At 32.3% G+C, this 21,034-nt stretch overlaps 3 protein-coding genes across 3 annotated transcripts; all 3 read right to left on the bottom strand.

The window, feature by feature from the left end:
- Window positions 1-6,738: 6,738 nt before the first annotated feature.
- LOC145595559 (hydroxyproline O-arabinosyltransferase RDN2-like) lies at window positions 6,739-12,611 on the bottom strand. Its single transcript, XM_081651972.1, has 9 exons — window positions 12,399-12,611; window positions 11,338-12,001; window positions 9,649-9,716; window positions 9,368-9,569; window positions 9,077-9,174; window positions 8,914-8,983; window positions 8,700-8,771; window positions 8,329-8,442; window positions 6,739-7,355 (listed from the first exon to the last, which is right to left on the bottom strand). The coding sequence occupies exons 2-9, from the start codon at window positions 11,755-11,757 to the stop codon at window positions 7,293-7,295; spliced, it is 1,107 nt and encodes a 368-aa protein (XP_081508098.1). The 5' UTR covers window positions 11,758-12,001; window positions 12,399-12,611; the 3' UTR covers window positions 6,739-7,292.
- A 1,787-nt stretch (window positions 12,612-14,398) lies between these two features.
- On the bottom strand, window positions 14,399-18,064 carry LOC145595558 (NADPH:quinone oxidoreductase-like). Its single transcript, XM_081651970.1, has 3 exons — window positions 17,906-18,064; window positions 17,625-17,816; window positions 14,399-14,842 (listed from the first exon to the last, which is right to left on the bottom strand). The coding sequence occupies exons 1-3, from the start codon at window positions 18,003-18,005 to the stop codon at window positions 14,538-14,540; spliced, it is 597 nt and encodes a 198-aa protein (XP_081508096.1). The 5' UTR covers window positions 18,006-18,064; the 3' UTR covers window positions 14,399-14,537.
- An 813-nt stretch (window positions 18,065-18,877) lies between these two features.
- Window positions 18,878-20,801, bottom strand: LOC145595556 (NAD(P)H:quinone oxidoreductase-like). Its single transcript, XM_081651968.1, has 3 exons — window positions 20,622-20,801; window positions 20,296-20,490; window positions 18,878-19,391 (listed from the first exon to the last, which is right to left on the bottom strand). The coding sequence occupies exons 1-3, from the start codon at window positions 20,716-20,718 to the stop codon at window positions 19,087-19,089; spliced, it is 597 nt and encodes a 198-aa protein (XP_081508094.1). The 5' UTR covers window positions 20,719-20,801; the 3' UTR covers window positions 18,878-19,086.
- Between the last annotated feature and the right edge of the window lie 233 nt (window positions 20,802-21,034).

Raw genomic sequence — 21,034 nt, 5'->3', positions numbered from 1 at the left:
TTTTCCTAAACAAAATGACAATAGCTCATTGTTAACCATCTTAACAGAATGTGGACTAGTTTAGGAGATGGGAACTTGTAAATCTACATACCACATAAATAATTTTAGAATTAATTTATAATGTTTTATATTAGTGGAATCATACCAAGTTCATTAATTAATGATTTGATGATGATATAACTCTTACATAGTAAAGGTAAATAATCTTGGTTGTGGAAACCAGTGGTGCTCTATAATGCAGACAAATGGTCCAAGATATTCCCTAATAATTAGACATCATAATCATTTATTAACTTTTATGAAAGTGTGAAATTTCCTTCAAATATTTATGTTAATAAAATATATATTTCTTATCACTTTGCATTTGGTGCTAGCTTTTGGCCCATAAAAACACAGGCACTTGGTTTGTTGCTAGTTCTCTTAGACAAAAGAATCTCTACCATAGTATCATGCTTCTTTTCCACTTGTAATGAAATTTGTTGATAATAATTTGTGATATTAAGATCCTATATAGTTGTTGGATCAAATTAATGAATTGTAACATTGTAGAATTTTATTAAGATCCTAGCTAGATCGATCCTACAGAGTATTACTTAATTAAAATTAGTTGATTTTTTCCTAGGTGAGATCATATAAGATCATATACAATCACTAAGATTGTGACTAATAAGATTTGCATCGGTTACATATTTTGAATTTTACGATCAAAATTTTAAGATCAAAATTCAGATCGATTTTACCATTTACGATCACTACTCTATTCGTCTAAAATCAATAATCACGTTATTAATATAATTAAACTCAAACTAGCTATGCATGTGAGTTATCTTATCAATAATGTGATTATTGATTTTTAATAACGTGACTACTCGATCAAAGTTGCATTGTGACAACAAATTAAATTAAAGCTCCTAGAAGATAGTATTTTCACAACTCTATAACAAAAGTGTATAATCAAGCACTAAGATGTAAGAAGATACATATATTTTTGTAAAAGAAGAATACCCTACCAAGAGGGGTATACCCACAAGGCCACAAATGATCATATGGGTCAGAAGTCACAAGATGTATAATGTATAGTGTAAACGTTATGATTATAAGGTGAAAGAAATGAGAAGAAGTTTGATAACAATTGTTGCAACTCCATTTGCATGTACCCGGTGTACAGTATTTTTACTGTACATCGGGTTTTTCTCACGTGCAACTTCTTTATTGTTTTTTTTTTTTTTTTTTTTTTTTAAAATAGCTTAATTTAAAATCACGGAATTTTATACCTAAATCAAAAAAACGCAGAACAATGGAGGAGAGAGAAAGTGAGAAAACGCAGAACAATGGAGGAGAGAGAAAGTGAGAAATCGCAAAAATTGCAAAAAACGATCATCAATCGAGGAGAAAAAAGGTTAGAAAACGCAAAAATTGCAGAAATCGATCATCAATAAAGGAGAAAAAAGGTGAGAAAACGCACAAATAGAAGAATTCGATCATCAATCGAGGAGAAAAAAGGTGAGAAAACTTACAAATTGCAGAAATCGATCATCAATGGAGAATTCGACTTTCGATACAACAAAATGCAGCAATCTCATTCACGAATTGCTACAAAAACAGAGGCAAGTTACCCTTTTCACGCATAAAAGTTACCCTATCTATCCAAAAAAAGTATACCTTATCCTTTCTATCCACTAAATTAACCTTCTCTTTGTTAATAGTTACCCTTTCAAGTAATAAAAGTTACCCCTTTTGTCAATAAAAGTTACCCTTTTCATGCATAAAAGTTACCCTATCTACCCAAAAAAGTATACCTTATCAAATATAAAAAGTAACCCTTTTTATGCCACAAAGTAACCCTTTTTATGCACAAAAGTGACCCCAAAAAACATACACAAGAACCTTTCAAATTACTTAATGTATGCACATACATCAGTATTCCAAAAGAACAAAAAACTAACCACTAAGTTTAATTACATCATTTAACTTGATGTATATGCACAAACATTAAGTTTTTTCATTGTTCAAAAAATGCTCCTAGACCTAATCAACCTTTGCTTCTAACAGTCATTTCACCCTTTAGAAGGAGTGTACTTGTCTGTCTTCTTTTTTGCCCTTTTTCCTTTGGGATTCTCTTCGTCTGCCTCTGCCTTTGCTTCTACTTCAGCTGCCATTATTCTTTCTTCATTATCTTTCTTCTTCTTTGCAGAAATTGCATCCTTTCTTCTCATTTCAATTTCTTGGCAATAAGCAGGATCTTTCTTCTTCTCATTGAACTTCTCTAATTCTGACAACACATCATTCCTAGATTCATTCAAATCACACAGCACCAGTGTCGTACAAATCTCACCTCGCAGAAATTTTCTCCCAATAATCTCACAACAGAAAAAAAAAAAAAAAAAAAAACTTATCAATATGTATAAAAATCCTTTTTACTGCATAAAGTCACCCTTAAAATACAACAAGTAACCCTTTTAAATAAAAAAGTAACCCTTTAACAAGCATAAAGTGACCCTTTTAACTATATAAAGTGACCCTTTTAACTATATAAAGTGACCCTTTTCACTGCATAAAGTCACCCTTTAAACTACAACAAGTAACCCTTTTAAATACAAACGTGACCCTTTTGACAGAATAAAGTGACCCTTTTCACAGCATAAAGTGACCCTTTTCAAAGCATAAAATAACCTTTGTCATGCATATAAATAACAATGTATATATTACTCACACACAATGCACAATGCACATATTACTGGTACTCAAACACATATACACAAACACAATGCAGATATGCATACTATTCTCATAATCTAACTAAAACCTAACATCAAAACTTGAAGAATAATGAATAAAACTTCTGAAAACAAACATGCAAAATTTGTTTAACATGTAACAACACCACAACACATATATATCAAATTTTGAACCAATTATCACAATGAACAATAAAATAAAGCAAAATTAAACATAATAACTTCAAAATTGAAATTCAATTATCATAATATGCATAATAAATCAACAGAAAACAATAAAAAATAACATGCACTACTAATTCGACATATATAAGCGAAAATTCAATTGAAAATTCGAAAAAATGATGAAAAATTAAACAAACACACCTTCTTCAGCATCTACAGCCTTCTTTGTAATCTTCTTCTTCACCATTGCTGAAACTAACACTACAAAAAACGAAAACAAAATCAAAATCAAAAAACCTAAAAATCGAAGAACCAAAACAATTTAAACTAACAAAAATCTCAAAAAAATAAGTAAACTAACCACAATTAAGCGATAAACAACTTCACAAGTGAAAGAAAAGTGAGAAAAAGCTCGAAAAAGCTCGAAAAGCAACAATGGAGGAGAGAGAAATCGCAGTTAACTGGTTTTTAGAGAGAGAAAAACGAGGAGAGAGAAAGCGTGAATGAGTGAATGAAGGAGAAAATCAAGGAGAGAGAAAGTTCTTTTTCTTTAATTTTGGAAAGCACGTGCCCAGGACAGTTTTTTTGTCCTTAAAATCCGCCATTCAATATCATTATTGAACACCCGCTTTTTTTAAAAATTTGTGCAATTGTTGTCGGTGGGAGCGGGGCCTTACAAATTAAAGGAATCCTTAGCTAGCTAGCTAGCCCCTTTAAATATCACTACATTTTAAAGATAACGAGAGGACTCTGATCGTACCTCAACTCGATCACAAGATTTTTTTGTCTAAATTTTTCAAGTCAATTTCTTGAAGCGCGAACAAGGTAAAAGGATTTCATCCCACATACTACCAACTATCTCACGCACTTGATAAGATTCGAACCTTAAATTCCCAGGATGTAAGGCAACAAACTCCCTTATCAACCGAGTCATACCTTAGCTTGCTTGATAGGGCCCCTTAAAATTTGGTCATCATAAGATTGGTGATGATCATGTTACATTACTTGTATTGTGCTTCTTATGGAAACCGCATTTCTATCACTTAATATATGCTTTTTGCTTCCACTTTGATTATATTTTACATATTGGTACTTTTGGTAGGTCATATATTATTAGTTATTTCACCACTTGCTTTTGCCTCACTAATTTTAATTGGATTAAAACTAACGTTTTCAGTTTTTTAATTCTAAGCCTTGTAAAATGTAAATTGACTCAACATGTATGAAGAAGAAGGTGGGGAGCAGTGTACGTGTGCTCTGCACTGCTCATTTTTGAGTTGTTTCAAGATCGGGGTTCATTCTCATCATTAGTAAGAGACCTTATTTTCCTAGGTTTTTCCTATCGATGTATATCCTGTTAAGAAAATAACCTACATATACGTAGTTTTTATGAGCTAAACAATAAAAATGTATTTGCTTATCGAGTTGTATTATATTGGCAAATAAGTATTAGGATTGTATCATTTTGATTTGTGTTAATTAAATGTTTTTAATTGGGATTAGGTCCATTATTAAAGTGTGGATTTGATACAATTTACAATCTTTCAAGTCGAAAATATATTAAAATTTAAAGCCAATAAATCCAGGATATATGATGTTGGGTTTAAAACACACGATGAATTTAGAGTTTGAACTCTGGGAAAAACATCATTATATATTGAACCATTCTTCCTAATCATTTTATTTTGATTATACTCGATTTATTCAATTAAGTTCTGTAATATTTTATTTTTATTTTTGTATTATTTATACATAAGGGAAAACATTGATATTATATTCCACCTCAAGATATGTATTTATAATATCCACTTTAACACTTTCTACTTATGGGTAATATTCGATGATAATATAAGGGTTTTTTTTTTTTTTTTTTTCCGTACCTAAATCAGCCGCCATATGCGTAGAAAACTAGAAATCAAGTTGTATATATATTATATAAAGGATTAAAAGTAATATTAGTATTTACTTTTTTACATTCGATGATCACTGATCAGAACATAATAATGCGATCAAGATATGAAAATTTTTAATTAATCAAAAAGTATCTTCACGTCAACTCTCATTATGAAATATAGTGATTTCTCCGTGAGTTAAATATTAATAGATACGTTTTTCAATAATCACTTTTCAAAAGAAAGCAAAAACATGATTAAAAAAAAAAAAAGCTAAGGAGAGATTAAAAAGTGGTATACAAGAAAACAGATCTACTTTTTGTGACCTTCAATATTAATTTATTAAATTTAATTTAAAAGTTAAGGGTATGGTACGTTTGTCTAATTTTTCTACAATTATATACATTTTTTTTTTCTTTAATAAATTTCAATTAATACATTAATATAGCTGGAATTCATATACTTATTAGCGAAAAGAAACAAAAATGAAGAACACTTTAATTAATTAGCAAACAAAAATATCTTTGTTGTTTTGTTTCTACATAGCCATTGGCCTTAAAGTAACGAAAGCATGCCACCACGTGAATTCGTCGGCAATGGCAAATTTCATATACGAAAGAGTAGTAGTGATGAAGTACCATTCTCTTAAAAATTTTTATTTCACTATTACCTTTAATAATAGCCTAATAAGACACATTGTATACGAAATATCTTTATCATATAAGTCAGCTCTTAAGTTAGTACCATCAAATTATGAACTAACATTTAACCTTATGGCCTATACACATACATATGATAGACTAGTGGATGTGAACTACGTTAGTTGGCTCAAAATCATTTATGTGTACATTTAATTTACAATAATATTAATGTATATTGAATAGTGAGAGTAAGAGATATCTCAAGTGTTAGAGTTTTCCTTCCTATTTCAGGAGATTATGAGATCAATTATCATTGTTAGTAAAAACTATTTTAACAAACTGATTGAAATTAGCTTTTTGGGTAAAATTATTTGTTAGATAGATGTTAATTATTAGTTGCTTTAATGAATAAAACAATTTTTTTTTTTTTTTTTGAAAAAAAAATAAACCACTTTTAAAGAGCGCTACACCAAACACTCTAAAGAGTTTTTAAAATGGTCAAACAACTCTTTTCATTCCCAAAAAAAACAAAAAAAATCATAAACAAACACCCATTTTATCGGTTAAAGTCTTAGGGTCTGTTTTGATTTACTGAACTGAAAAAGAGCTGAAATAAATTGTTTATGAAAGAAGAAAATTAAGAAATGAACTCCATTGATTGGAGCTGAAATGAAATGAAATTAAGCTGAAGATAACAGGCCCTTAATGGGTGATTGGGTGGTACTCATTATTTGCCGGAGAACTAGAGAGAGAGAGAGAGAGAGAGTGTGAGAGACTATGGTATAGGTGGCCAGTAGGGCAAGAGTCAGGTGGGCTTGGGATTGGTCAGGGTCATGGACTCATGGGTGACTAAAGTTTGTAACTTCTTATTTTGCAAATTCAAATGATAAATTTTTGGGCTTTTACAATTTTATACTTGGGCTTTAGTAACTCCCTATACTTAAAGACCACAATCCATATGTCAGTATATCATAAATTTATGATAAATCATCTTTGGGATCACCACCTTCTTGGATCATGTGCCACTCCTTTAGTCTTGGATCACCACTTTCTTGTATTTGCTGTTTATCACCAAACCCATCAAGTTTACATCATCATCAACCCTTTTGCACCATGGCATCATCAGTAGTATATGTATCATGAGATTCAGATGCCCAATTCTATACAATTCATGACATTACCAATGTACGGAGTACAAAGTACCGTGTAGCATAACACATGCCATAACTGCCGCCAAAAATGAAAACGAAAATGAACTACTGCACAACCTTCATCATATATATTTGAAACTTGTCAGAATATTTCATGAATGTTTGTATTCAGTTCTATCAATAACTCTATAGTTCACAATTTTCTGTTACAGCAATAGTAGTGGAAAACTACAAAATATCACTCTTTAAGCCTTCGATCTCTAACCTTTTTTGGGTTACAAGCAAAATTTCCCAGCTAACTCAGCAAAAAATAATCAAATAACTAAACTACAGTTAGCTCCCCACACAAGTGACTCCCCCCTTGATGTTCACTTGGATAATAATGAATAAAAAGGAAAGTACAGTTTGAAAATGTTAGATATTGCTGCAGGCTTGCAGAAGCAGAATATGGTCAGGTTAGAGATTCGGCTCCATATTTGAAATCAACTGGTAATCCCGGCACATTCATACATTGCCTAAAATAAGAATCCTCGTTGAGGGCGTGGGTAGCAATTGTTGTGCTTGAGATTACAAGCTGTCAAGGTCAATGTTAATTATATATATGAGAATCTAAGGTCTGTGTTCAATCTGTTCATCAATAAACTTGTTGCTCCATGGGTGCAATAGAACTCTAGGAAGACAATTCGACACTCAGATGACAAGTGTCTACTTTTTATCCCAGTTCGGAATGTTGGCAGTAGCTTCATTCACCATGGAAACAAGGGTGACCTGTCAATTACATATATAGAGGGCTAAAAATAAGAGATATTCATTATCATAGATACCAGTATTACACTTTGACGTTCGAAATCATCAACTAGTTACAAGAGATTTATGCTTTTAAAGTGCAAACCACAAGTTTTCCTTTTCTAACCTCAACTGATTTAACTATAAGGCTCAGATTCCACACCAATACTATACTACCAAACCACATGTTGGATTAGAGGAAAAAAAAAAAAGCCACAAAAGATAAAAGATACAAATGCTGACAATACTACATAGCACAGAAAATCCAATGCGACTAGTTTGCAATCATTGCATAGTCCAAGAGAACAAATGACATAACGAGATGGATTGAAATAGCTATTGTCTCCTTATTACTAAGTATAATACTGTTTCACCAATTAATCAGCATAAACAGTAATTGCTATGACCAAATTATGAAGAGTAGAAAAAAATGGGAATTAGAAGCCAGAAATCTACAATTTACCCCCCCCCCCCCCCCCCAAAAAAAAAAAAAAGGAAAAAAAGAAAAGATAGGAGGAAAAAATACTAAGTAAATCAGAGCAATGTTAGCATTTGATGGAGAGGATGAACTCCATTATTACTAAGACACCGTTAAAAAATGTCTCAATGAGAATGATACATTTCCACAGATTATAGTTCACCTCTATCATCTGAGCTCAATGCCTCAATTGCTGCCCCTTTGAATCAGTAATTTATGTTCATGTTCTTACATAAATTTTTAATTTTGGATAACTCTATATGGACTGAAACATTTGACTCAGTATGAAAATGAAGCTTTCTGACCACTTCAAATCTTTAACCAGCAGCTAAGCTACTATGGTTATGTTAAGTTATATAGCCATATGAATATCAGTACACGACATTTACAATACTATAGGTCTATAACCAAGAAGCACAATCCAACCCAAACTGAAATCACAAGACATTCTCCAGAAAAAGAAAAAAGTTAACTTACCACACTTTCAGGAACTCCTGGAGGGGGCATGGGTAGGTTTTTAGGTGGTGGTCCACGCAAGTATGACCTTTTATCAAATCTCCACTCGCCAATTTTTCCATATGTAAGCTCGCCCTGACATGGAGAACATGATGCAATTATTGTCTAAAGTTTGGCGATTATAATACAGCCAGCAGCATGCTAAAGTTCAAGTAAAAAAAGTACAATAATATTTTCTTCAAGAATGAATGAACAACCCTGGGAGAGGAATACAGGGTTTACAACCAGAGACCATTTCAAATAGTATAATACTCACAGCTTCAGTAACTTTAAGGAAACAAAAAACAATACAAATAATCTGGGGTACTACCGTACTAAAACGAGTAAACTACCTTCATGTTGTAGTCACATCCATAAGTATAGTGAAGAATATACTTGTCTTTAGTCGATAGATCCCATGGAGGCTGAAAGAATATATGCATATTAGACAATAGAGAGTTTTAGCAGAAACAAAGTTCTTTAAAAATTATGTTGAAAGAAAATAAAAAGAGGAAGGAGGCCAAGGTAGGGAAGTAATGATGAGATATTTCCAACAAAATGACATACCTGGAGCATAAAATCTTTTTGGAGGATATGCTTCACTCCATGCAGTGCAGATGCAATAGCATATGCATACCTGTGCACAAAATAGATATTTTTTGTCAGAACTGATTAAAACAGAGAAAGTCCGGAACAAAAAACAACTCTACTGTAGAGCGATGCATCTTACATTTCTAGCACCCATCCAAAAGTTTTATCAGTCTCCGGATCTTCTTTCATCTTCAAAGAAACATTCATCCATGTAGGTGCAATCTTCACTAGTATCTCCTGGATAACCCATTCAACATACATTTTTAATATTTTTCAAAAATAAAAAACTAAAAACACAAAACTTTAAACATAAGAAGAGCACAATAAAGGAAACGAGAATATCCTGAATTCCTTGTATTGGCTATTTTCATAAGTAATGGATACGCACATGGTTAGGTTTATTACAAAATACATTTAAAGCAAATCCTACCTTTTTAATTATTACAGGAGAATTTCCGATAGGATCAACATTTGTGACAGGGCCATTTTCCAATGGATAAAACTTCCTTACAATCTTTTCATGGTCAGCAGGCTTAATGTAGAAAAAGGGGAAGGCAGCTGGAAGTCCTCCAAGTGCTAAATTAGGCAAAGGCCTCAAAAATATATGATCAGGCTCAGCCATCAATACATACCTGCAAGGTGGAACACTTTGTGCTCAATATCGTTGGAATTATGAATATAAATTCAAATAAATGCAGGATTAGAACTTACTCCTCTTTTATTGGAGCCTTTACTAGCCACTGAACAAAAGCCCATGGTCTGTTCAGCACAATATAACCCTGAAAAAGATGTGCAGAGATGTATCAGATTGACTTAATTTATAAGCAGGAAAAAGAGGGGGCGGGGCTAACCATAAAAACATCAAATTCGACAAATAGTGACCTAGAAAGTTCAAGATGTTTATGTAGCCTTTAAAATGGAAAAGTATGGTAAATTTCACTAATTAGATACAGCTTCCAAACAGCAATTTCAGAATTCAGACTCTTAATATTGGATATATTTTAAATTGAACATTGAGACGGAGTATTTCCTTTGCCCCAAACAGTTCCTTGAATCCATACACGAGAAACCAAAAGGTTTTGTCCATTTACCAAAAGAGCACATTAAGCAACTTCTTAAGAAAAAAAGTACCATACAGTGAAACTGGACCATGTAACTACAAAAACTGGAAACTGAACTCTATATACATTTAGCTACAGATAAAAGTCACAGCGTTGAACTAGAATCATTGCTAGTTGTAAAAGGCTGAAGTGTGAATTGATGTACCACTGAAAGAGTCAAGGCTTTTAAGCTCTTAAAGCAGAAGTAAGCTTCCTCATTCAACTTGGCGTGATCAAAGACGTTATTTAAAAATAGTGTGAACCAAAACAATTTACTTTCTTCATTTAGGAGTTAGGAGTATAAAAGGGTGATATGAAGAAATATTGTTACGAAATTTATGAGAGGATTGTAAAATGAAAAGGCCAGAAGTTTCTTTCATGATTCTAAACCTTCTAAATTCCCTCTGAGTTTGCACTTGCTCAAGCTCGTCCAAAAAAAATCCTTGGATATCATTTAATCTCGATATTTGCTCATCCAAATTAAATCCTTTCTTAACATTTAATCATCTATAAACCTAAATCAATTTGTATAGCCTTCAAAACCCAAACAATAGCCTATAAGACTCACAAAGTACTATCTTTGAATTCAGCCTGATTCTCATCCTCCAACACATCACAACTATTAAGGATTTCCTTCAGGTAATCAGAGAAAAAATTATCACAAGTGTAAATTTCTATAGTGAAGGAACCTTTAAATGATAAATTTGATTATGCATCAAAACACTTACAGATAATTTCCCACATCATATCATGGCCCAAAAAAAAAATAAATAAATAAATAAGAACAGTCACAAAGTCACAACACAAACCAAAAATTAAGCACCTCGGTACAGTTAAAAGAACTGCACTAAATTCACACCAAGGTAGACCAAAAAGAATCAACATACAATACATAATAGCAACCAAATTACAAAAGCCTCTTAGCAGAATCAGACTCTCCTAATGTACAAAGTTCATGGAAACAAAAGTTGGAAATCTCTGAATTTTTTCACAAAAAGGGAGGGAAAAAAATTTGGTTAAAAAATTCCAAGATTTACAGTTAATTCATTTGTAAACTTCATTTACATTCTCTCCTCAAAAATTTAAAATATCCTATCATGTTCTCTGACAGTGGAACTGTACAATCTTTACCAAAATAATAACGGCATCATTTTGGGAAAAAGCTTACAAGTGACCAAAAGATGTGCAAAAGAAGCAAATTTGCTTGAAGAAAGGAAGAAAAGAATTACAGAACCAACTAGCCAAGATATAAATGATACAGAGAACAAAAGCAATAAGAAAGTACAAAACAAACACTAACCCGATCCAAACCAGCAGGAAGAGGATCAACGACGAAAGTTGGGATCTCATCCATCAAGTCATCAGATCTTCCAGAATGCAGAATCCTAGTAAATCCTCCGAAATCAGATCCAGGCAACTCCTTCTGCTTCTTATACCAGTAGTACATAATTCGACATTGCCATTTACTATAAGGCGCATCCGTTGCAGTCAAAGCTACATGAAAAGGTTCTCTAGCTCCTTTAGGTCTCTTCAAATGCTCAGGGATTTCAGTTATAGGGTCAATTAACATATCATTTCCTTCTTCGTTTCGAACCCATGAACTTAATCTTCTATTATGGATCACCATAGTAATTAAATTATATGTTGCAAAGAAAAATCCAAGAGCCACAAGAATCAACAATAACGGCGAAGCTCGTCCCATGTTCTTCCTCTCAATCATAACCAATTAACACACAAAGTCCTAATTCCAACAACCTCAAACACTCAAAATTCAAACAACCCACTTCATCATTCACCTTATTCAACCAATTTAACTCAATTTGACCATAAACATCCAGCACATTCCTCAATGATCCCACTTCAGGCTATAATTCGACCGCGAAATCAACAATAAACTTGATATTACACAACATTAAAATAATTTTAAAACTACACCCACTTCAATTCAAGCTATAATAATCCATCTGCATCAAAAATACATCACCAAAACACATTATGAAACAACATTCAAATCATGGGTATAATACAATTCAAAATCAAACATAAAAAACAGACCAATTCAATCAAAAATTCAAAACTTGACTGAACCCCATATAAGAATTAAAAGTCTAAAAAAACAACAAATTGATGAAATTAAAATTTATTTAAATTAAAGAAATAATCAATGAAAGGGATTAGAGTTGAAAATTGTTATGTAAGAAATAAAAACAAAATTAATGACAGAAAAGCAAGAATTATAAGTAGTAACTGTACTATGTAACAATAATAAGATAAGATCAAATGATCTAATTAAGTGCATGAAAACGTACAAGTGAAGTAATTAAAAAAATGGAAGAAAGTGCGTTACATGTAATCACTGACCTGGATGTGCAACGGCAAATGAGAGAGAGAGAAAGAGATCCGAATGTGGGTTATTCGGATCCGGGTATTATGAGAAAGAAGGAGAAAAATGTGGGAAAGTTTTGATTTTTAAGGAGAAGTTGCAGTTTTATGAATATTATGATGATTCTAGTTTAAAGAGTGCAAGTTTCTCTCTTTTTCAGACAACGAACAAGACTTTTTATTCTATTTTGATTTTTATTTTTTTGAAATTTAATTTTGGAAGAATTGTGTTGGAAGAAGTGTATTTTTCTTTGATCTATTAAAGGGGTTCGGTAGAGGGGCAATTAATCAAGTCAACTCTTTACCTTCCTTTTTTGGAAGTATTCTGATCATTAATTTTATTTATTTACTCCCTCCGTCCCCAAATGATAGTCCCTTATGGCTTATTTTTAGTCCCAAATTGATAGTCCCATTTGTTTTTTTTTCAAGTACCATTAAAATTAAATTTTTTATCAAAATTCCCTCCAATTGCAACAATATTTGTGCAAATTTAACTTTCCCATGTAACTTGTGTTTTTCAATGTACTTTTTTTATTTTCTCTCTCTACTATTTTACATACCCAATGTAAATTTATCTTTCTAATGTAATTTTACTACTTTGATTTAAGTTTCTTAATTCCCGTGATTTTTGCCCATAAGGGACTATCATTTGGGGACGGATGGAGTATTTTTTAAAGGTAAGGCGAAGGACTCTACTAATCCAGCTCCGTTACTCCGTAGGTCATCGTTTGAGAGCAGAGGGAAGAGGTAAGGGAATCCCCCTACTCCCAAGCATTTTGTAGTTGGTGGGGTTCAAACTCGTGACTTCAAAATCACAAGGTGAGTTCCCCACCAGCTCCAACAAACTTTGCCTGATATTCTGATCATTAATACTCTTATCCGTTTTACATATACAACGGCGTACGAAGTATTTATACAGTCTAATGGCTAAAAAAAAAGGTAATGTTTTTTTTTTTTTTTTGATGGGAAAAAAGGGTAATGTTATACATAGCTATATAAGCATTAAAAACGGTTTCAAAAAAAAATAAAAAATATAAGCATTAAAAACACTATTGGTAATTTAATAAAATTAAGAATTTATTACAAAAACACGCGTAGATCAAAATACTTATCAAATGCGGTCATTTTTGCACCAAAGAAAATCAAATGCAGCCCTTTCCTTTTTTTTTTCTTTTTTTTTTTTTCTTTTTTTTATGCATAAGTGAAAAAAGGAAGCATGACCCTTTCCCTTTTATAAATGTTACAATAGATGGCCACAAAAGAAAAGTGTAACATTTTCTTACAAAAAAGTACTAGTATAAATTAATCTTATTATTACAAATAAAAAAAAATATTTGCACCAAAAAAAAAAACAAATAAAAAAAATATGTGAGACATACCCTTGTGGCTCTCTAAGCACCAAAAAAAATATGTGAGACATACGTATGTAACAATCGATTTTATAATGTTTGACTATAATATTTTCTCAAAAAAAAAAAAATGATTATAATAGACATTAATTAATTAAAAAAAAAAATTCTTTGTATTATTCATGCATGCATGGGATCTAAGCTAGCTTGCCTCTAAATGTTCTAAAAGTGTATGTATGTTAAAAAAGATTAACCTATACACTAAAAAACAATACACAAGATTTATGCATAATTATGCTTTCTGAGACTATTCAAAAAAGAAAAAAATGCTTCTGAGAGTAGAAAACAATGATTAATACGAATTAAGTGTTCTCATTAACTGAACTCAGTTGAACTGAACTTATTAGAGCTGAACAGAACAGTACTAAAATGAATATTTTATAAGAGAAGGAAATTAAGAACTGAGTTGAACTGATCGAAATGAATATTTTATAAGAGAAGGAATTTAAGAGCTGAACTGAACTAAACTAAACTTATTAGAGTTGAGCTGAACTGAAAATAAACGTATGAGAACCGACCCTCAATATGATTTTTATCTAATCTAGTACACTAAAAAAAACTAGATAGGCGTAGGCACTAAAAAGTGCATCGAATAATTAGTTTCTTTCTCATATTAAAACACATATCAGTTCATCACAATACCCTTTCAAGTGAATTCAGTCATATACAAGTACTTTATAGTTTATATGAATAGATATACAATTGATGTTCAGCATTTGCCTTTGAGCCGTAGTGTGAATGCTTGCAATGCTAAAAGAACTTCCTTTATCTTTTTTTCGGCATCTGCATCAATTAAGTTACCCTCACTGTCAAACTTGGCAGGAGGTTGGAATGCATTCAAGAAAAATTCTGGCTTGTTGATGAAATGAAGATCAAGATAAACTCCAATTTGCCGTAGATGATACTGGGCTCGGCCCCCACCAAAGCCTCCTCCGGTACTTATGGTTGCAGCAGCCTTATCCGCCCAAACATTTGGTGGCCTAGATGCCCAATCTATTGCATTCTTCAACGGAGCTGACAGCAAAACAAAGGTACAGCAAAAATTTAGCACCAACCAAGAGAAAATTGCAGCAACATTAGGACAAAGCCTGCCTAAACAAGGTTTCAAATATTTATGACCAATTCCGAGTAATTAGCATTAGAGCATGGAGAAATTCAGCAAGATGATGATAATCTGCCAGTTGAATAGAGCCTTGCCATTTATCCTTTTTATGTTACGGAATATCCAGAGGGGGGGGGGGAGCGGGATTAGATACTTTAATCCCTTCCCTTCCCTTCCCTTCCCTTCTTCCCTTTCAAGTTTGAACTTTGAAAATAATTCATGGATGGGATTCTGGGATGGATAAAAGATGCGTGTAGTTGACATAATTATGCATAGAAAAGGTTGGAAAGTGTAAACCACTAAATTATGATTCCAAAACTAGAATCTCACCCTGAAGGAATATTTGAGTCAAGGATGGAACTTAAAGCAAGATGCCACTATATACAAAAAAAGTTATAGACTGTTTTGGGAAGTTTTACGGCATCAGTTGGGCATCTATCACAGGACAAAAGAAGTATTGAATTTATTGCTTAAAAGCTCCACACACATAAATTTTTTTCAACCATGAAAGATAATTATATGCTAATTTACACTAGCAAAGTTTCAACAACAAAACTCTGCCAAAAGGCAAAGTATGGAGTGCTTGATCAGATACCAGTACCATTTGTGTGAAGAAATAAACTTAGAGGTCGTATTTGGACATCCTTTTGCAGTGCTTATATAGACAATATGGAAAAGGATTGGCTTTGACAAGTATGAAAGTTATTTGGATTAATATAGGTTTGAATACTACATATGCAAGTGGATAAAACTAATGTGCAATATATGAAATGAGCAAACACTGATACAATAGAGAGCATAGGTGAATCAACTCCATGCATTTACTCAAACATAGAATCTGTATTGCAATTTTGGGAGCTAAGAAGAATTATTGTTCTTACAATGAAGGTAATTTTACACCCAAACAAGTTGATAGAGCACTAGAGACTAAAGGCCAATAGGCCACCCAAGCTCTTTAGCTACAGAAGTTTAAAAAATTTGTTCCTAACATCATGTTACATGAACAATATGTGAAGGTTAAACAATTCTCAATGAATTTACATTTTTATGCAAGTCCCGCAGTTACTCGCGTCAAGAAGGTAGAGAGACACTCTAATGCTCAGTCTAAAAGGTTATTCCAAATGTATCCTAGGCTGTCTAACAGTCTAAGAACTCTAACTGGTAAGCCATTACCCATCTGCGGAAATAAGGGTTCGTTCCTGCACTTTGCAGAACAGAGCAAAAGACAATTTGATCATATACAGGACACAATCCTCTATTACATAAAGTATATCCTTTAACGAAACACCAAATGATGACGAGGCATAATTAATCAATGATGTACTCCAACTTCTCATTTTTTCGTTCCCAAGTCACGAGGTATTTTTTTTGTTTTAAAAGAAGTCAAATATTATAGTCAGGTTTTAAGTATTCTAGTGTATTATAACAAAAAAAGATGAAATCTTATACGGAGTAATAAAGTACTTGCTGACCAAGAAAAGCAACAAAACTAGAGCTCATAAGTATATAATACATTGTAGAACAAGTATTTTAAAATCCTAAATTTCAGATTACTGTGTTGTAGCATAAGCAGCCGACAAATTAACATGCATTCCAATTTGCTAAAGGAATCAGTAGTGGAGTGTTGAATTCTAACTCAAATATCTCGATCCAAACTTATACTCCGTACTTCACTAGATAATATATTCATAATCTTATGGCATCATCACCAATAATCCCAAACTTTTTGCAGTGCTGAATGGACAACTTAACAAACTTGACCACTATAAAGAATAATCAAAATGAGGATTTGTAATCATTGGACTATTATCTTAACCCATTAGCTGTTGTCGCTTGAATTGGTAAACTGGACTAAATAAAGGATTCGGGAAATTAAAACAGCAAAGTGAAAGTGACATATATAATCCAAGATCATTGGGACAAAGTATGCATCAGAATAGACCTTGCCACCAGCTAATTAAATAATCTTGATATTCCTAAACCATTTGGGGAAAAAAAAATATCCTTAGAATACCAGGCAAAATTATGCACTTGTATGGGTATTATACTATTATTAATATAAGAAATCCTTATAAATTACTATACATTAATTGATTATCAGTCAACTAAAGAAATACCAAAGCAACACTATATGAGACCATAAAATGTACAATTTCAATCCCAAGAGCATGTTTCACGAAACTAATAGTAACAAAAAAAAAAAAAAAAAAAAAAAAAAAATCAAATTCAAATCTAAAAAACAATCATTTTGGAAAAAATTATGTGCAATTCGGACAGTAGTATAGATACGATTCGATCCTAGATCTTGAATTCCAGTACCACCTTCCAAGACTTTTAACTAAGGTCATTGACATTATCAACTAACAAAATTTGATACAACACAAATTTCTCCAAACGTAGCAAAAATTTTTCGTTTATTTCGAAATGCAATTAAAATAAAAATGTCCCACACTTGTAATTTAGCAAAAAATAACAAATAATAAAAAAAAACTGCCCAACTAAACCATTTTTTAGCACATATTCTTACAAAACCGAAAATTTGCAAAACACACATTACTAAATATATCTATACAATAGGATAATCAAGTACCAATTAATCATATAACACAAATTGGAATAATTAATCATATATATATAGTATAGAATTAGAATTGCAATAATTAGCAAATGAAAAAAAGAGAAAAGATATCATACGAGCGACAGAGTAATTATACTCAGGAGAAGCGAAGAGAACACAATCAGCTTCCAGAATCTTCTGGCGAAATGCTTCAACAACAGGAGGATAAGTACCGTCGACCTCAAGATCAGTGTTAATCATCGGCAATGGCGAAATATCCATGTAATTGATTTTCATTGTTTGTATTGATTCTGAACTTATCTTCATTGCTGAATTCATTCAAAATTGAGAATTTCAGAATTAGAATTTGTGGGTTTTGGAATTTGATTATGGAGAAGGAGGAGGAGAGAGAAAGTACCTGCTCGGAGGAGGCCTCTGTTGTAGGAAGCTTTGCGAAGGGACCCGCAAATGGCGGCGACATTGATTACTGGTTTCACTGCTGCTGCTGCCGCCTCCATTTTTATGAGATTATCACAAATTTGAAGGTGGGTTGGTTTTAGATTAGTGAGGCACTCGGACCGACGCCCTATGTAATCTGGACATCTGGTATACAACTACGAAATCCGTTAATTTTTAGTTGTAACAAAAGGGTATTATTGTTACAACTAGACGGTAACAGAGGTACTCTGTAATATATAGAAAACGAGTTGGTACTCTATACCAATAATTGATCCAATTGTTCTAATTCGAAAGTGAACCAATTCATACTTATATTGTTGTACAGGTTAGTGATTTAGCATGTAGTAACGAACTCGATTTTAGTCCGATTATGACTAAACCTAATTAACCCAATCTAATGATCCAAATTGACACTTCACCATAGAGACATAGTCGTGTGAGAAAAATGGCAAAATGTACCTCTTCCATCTTAAAGAATTAAAGCACTTGTACATTTATTTTGAATTTTTACTTTGACAAACCACAACTTTTCTTTTGTTGATATTTGATTATAAGTTTTATAACATACAAATTAATGCATTGACAATATGTCAAGTTTGATCGTGTTAATTGTTTTAAAATGGGGGTAATACGTAGTTATTGATACGAGTAGTGTTCAAAACAATAATTCGTATTCGAATGCGGAGGTATGAATTCAACTTTTCCTGCTAAACCACGCCATGAAGTACATGGATATACTTTATTTCCACTTTTTCTTTTTATTCCTTGGATTATAACTTTATTTTAGTGCTCCTTATTTAAGATAGACAGATTGTTCAAAATAAAAGTGACATTTGATTGAAACAAGTAAGTAAGATAATTATTTTTACAAATTCAACAATTACAACAATAAATCTAACATGAAATTACTTGATCATTCAAAATTGACTCGTACTAGATGATGCAATTGTCACGTTACTACATTGTATTCAACATTACATAACTCTCGAGCTTAAAGCAAACTAATGTAATCGATACTGATTCATCAACCATAATAAGGTAATAGAAAGTAGACTTGGTTTTCCTTGAACAATCTCTTAACACAAGGCGGATTAAACTAAACTTGATCTGAACGACCCATTTGAAACCTTCAAAAAAACACTATTGGGATTTGCCTTTGATAAGGCGGAGTGTAAATGCCTTCAATGCAAAGAGCATATCCAGCAACCTTTGCCTGAGATCTTCATCAATCAAGTCACCATTAACATCAAATTTTTTAGGAGGTAAAACAGAATTCACAAAGAATTCAGGCTTGTTGATGAAATGAATGTCAAGGAAAACTCCGATTTGGCGAAGATGGTATTGCCCACTTCTACTACTGGCTTGCACACTCGCTACTGCTGCTGGCTTATCCGCCCAAGCGTTTGGTGGTCTTGATGCCCAATCTAGTGCATTTTTTAATAGTGCTGGTACAATATAAAGGTTGAACATAAATTAGTTACTTTACTATAATTATAAATTTGTACTTGTATTAGTTTAGGGCCTGTTTACATTTACTGAACTCAGCTAAACTGAACTGAACTGATTGGAGCTGAACTGAACTGAACTGAACTGAATTGAGCTGAAATGAATATTTTATGAGAGAAGGAAATTAAGAGCTGAACTGAACTGAACTGATTGCAGCTGAACTGAACTGAACTAAACTGAAATGAATTGATTGAAGCTGAACTGAACTGAACTGAAATTAAGTAAATATGAACAGGCCCTTAGTGAAGTGTAATGCAAAATACATTCATCAGTGGACAAAAAATATGAAAGTAGACATAATAAATTAAGTCATGTTTATGTATTAAACGAGTTATTTGGACTGAGTTTATGGTTTGGTTTATTTTATACTACGGATATGGTTGTAGAGTCATTTTATTTGGGTCGGGCACAAGCCGGGTCATATTTGGTTCTTTATAAAAACATTTTACTAGTATTACGAGTTTTAATAGGTGTTATGCATGGGTTGAGTCGTGTCTAATTTGAAATACTCAAATTATGAACTTTTCCATCTGATTAATCAATTTAGATGATCTCAAGTCAATAGGGGGTCAATTGTTGACAATTCTAATTGTAAACAAATCACTTATAGTCTAATTAATATTAATTCATTCTAAGTTTAGTTCAGATGAATCTTGATTCAACGTCAAAATTGGATATTCAACAAACGGGTTTGATAATTTTCTATGTAGCTAATTTAATAGGATCAATTTACTTTCATTCGTATTGCTAATCAAGCTTAATATTTAACATTCACATAGCAAAACTAAATGTACTTAAAAGTTAAAACATCAAGATAATAACAAAAGTGAAAGAAATACTTACGTGTGACAGAGTAATTATAATCAGGAGTAGCAAAAAACACAGCATCAGCTTCACGAATCTGGCGTCTAAACTCTTCAACCAACGGTGGATAAGTGCCATTCACCTCAAGGTCAACATTCAACATTGGCAATTTTGATAGGTCTATCTCTTCCATTTCCATTCCTTGTATTACCGACTCTGAGCACATCTTCATTGCTGTAAATTAAAACAATCACACAATCAATAACATCGATCGATCATATTTAATTTTAGACGAAGATTTCAAATAGAAAGAACAAAAAGAAACTAACAAGTAATATATTATATTAGCGCGATTAAAAACATACCTGCACGGATGATGCCTCGATTGTTAGAAGCTTTACGAAGAGAGCCGCAAAGAGCAACGACCTTAATCACTGGTTTCTCTTCCATTTCACTTCCCATTTTCTCCTAGTACGTGTTTTTTTTCTTTAGGAATTGATTTATTTGATAGTTTAATCTTTGTTTAAGTTGAAGTCGTAGATCTTGTTGTTAAGATTTATGGGGTGTCACATGGCTTTATATAAGGGAGGGAAATATAGAATTAAATGTCGTTACCAAATTTGATTGGTTAATATGATTGAGATTCATTTTGCAGCCAGTCGTTGAAATGTCAATCCAATGGTCAGATAAAGTCCGATGATCATTTTCTATTTTGCTGACCTATGCGATGATGTGGCTTTTCAATCTGTGGTGTTCTTTTTCTTTTTGCTTTTTTTTT

The sequence above is a fragment of the Chenopodium album genome, chromosome 19, assembly GCF_948465745.1.
Source record: "Chenopodium album chromosome 19, dcCheAlbu1.1, whole genome shotgun sequence".
In the NCBI taxonomy this organism is placed as follows: Eukaryota; Viridiplantae; Streptophyta; class Magnoliopsida; order Caryophyllales; family Amaranthaceae; genus Chenopodium; species Chenopodium album.
Note: the sequence above shows the minus strand (reverse complement) of the source record. Positions and strands in the feature narration are given on the sequence as shown.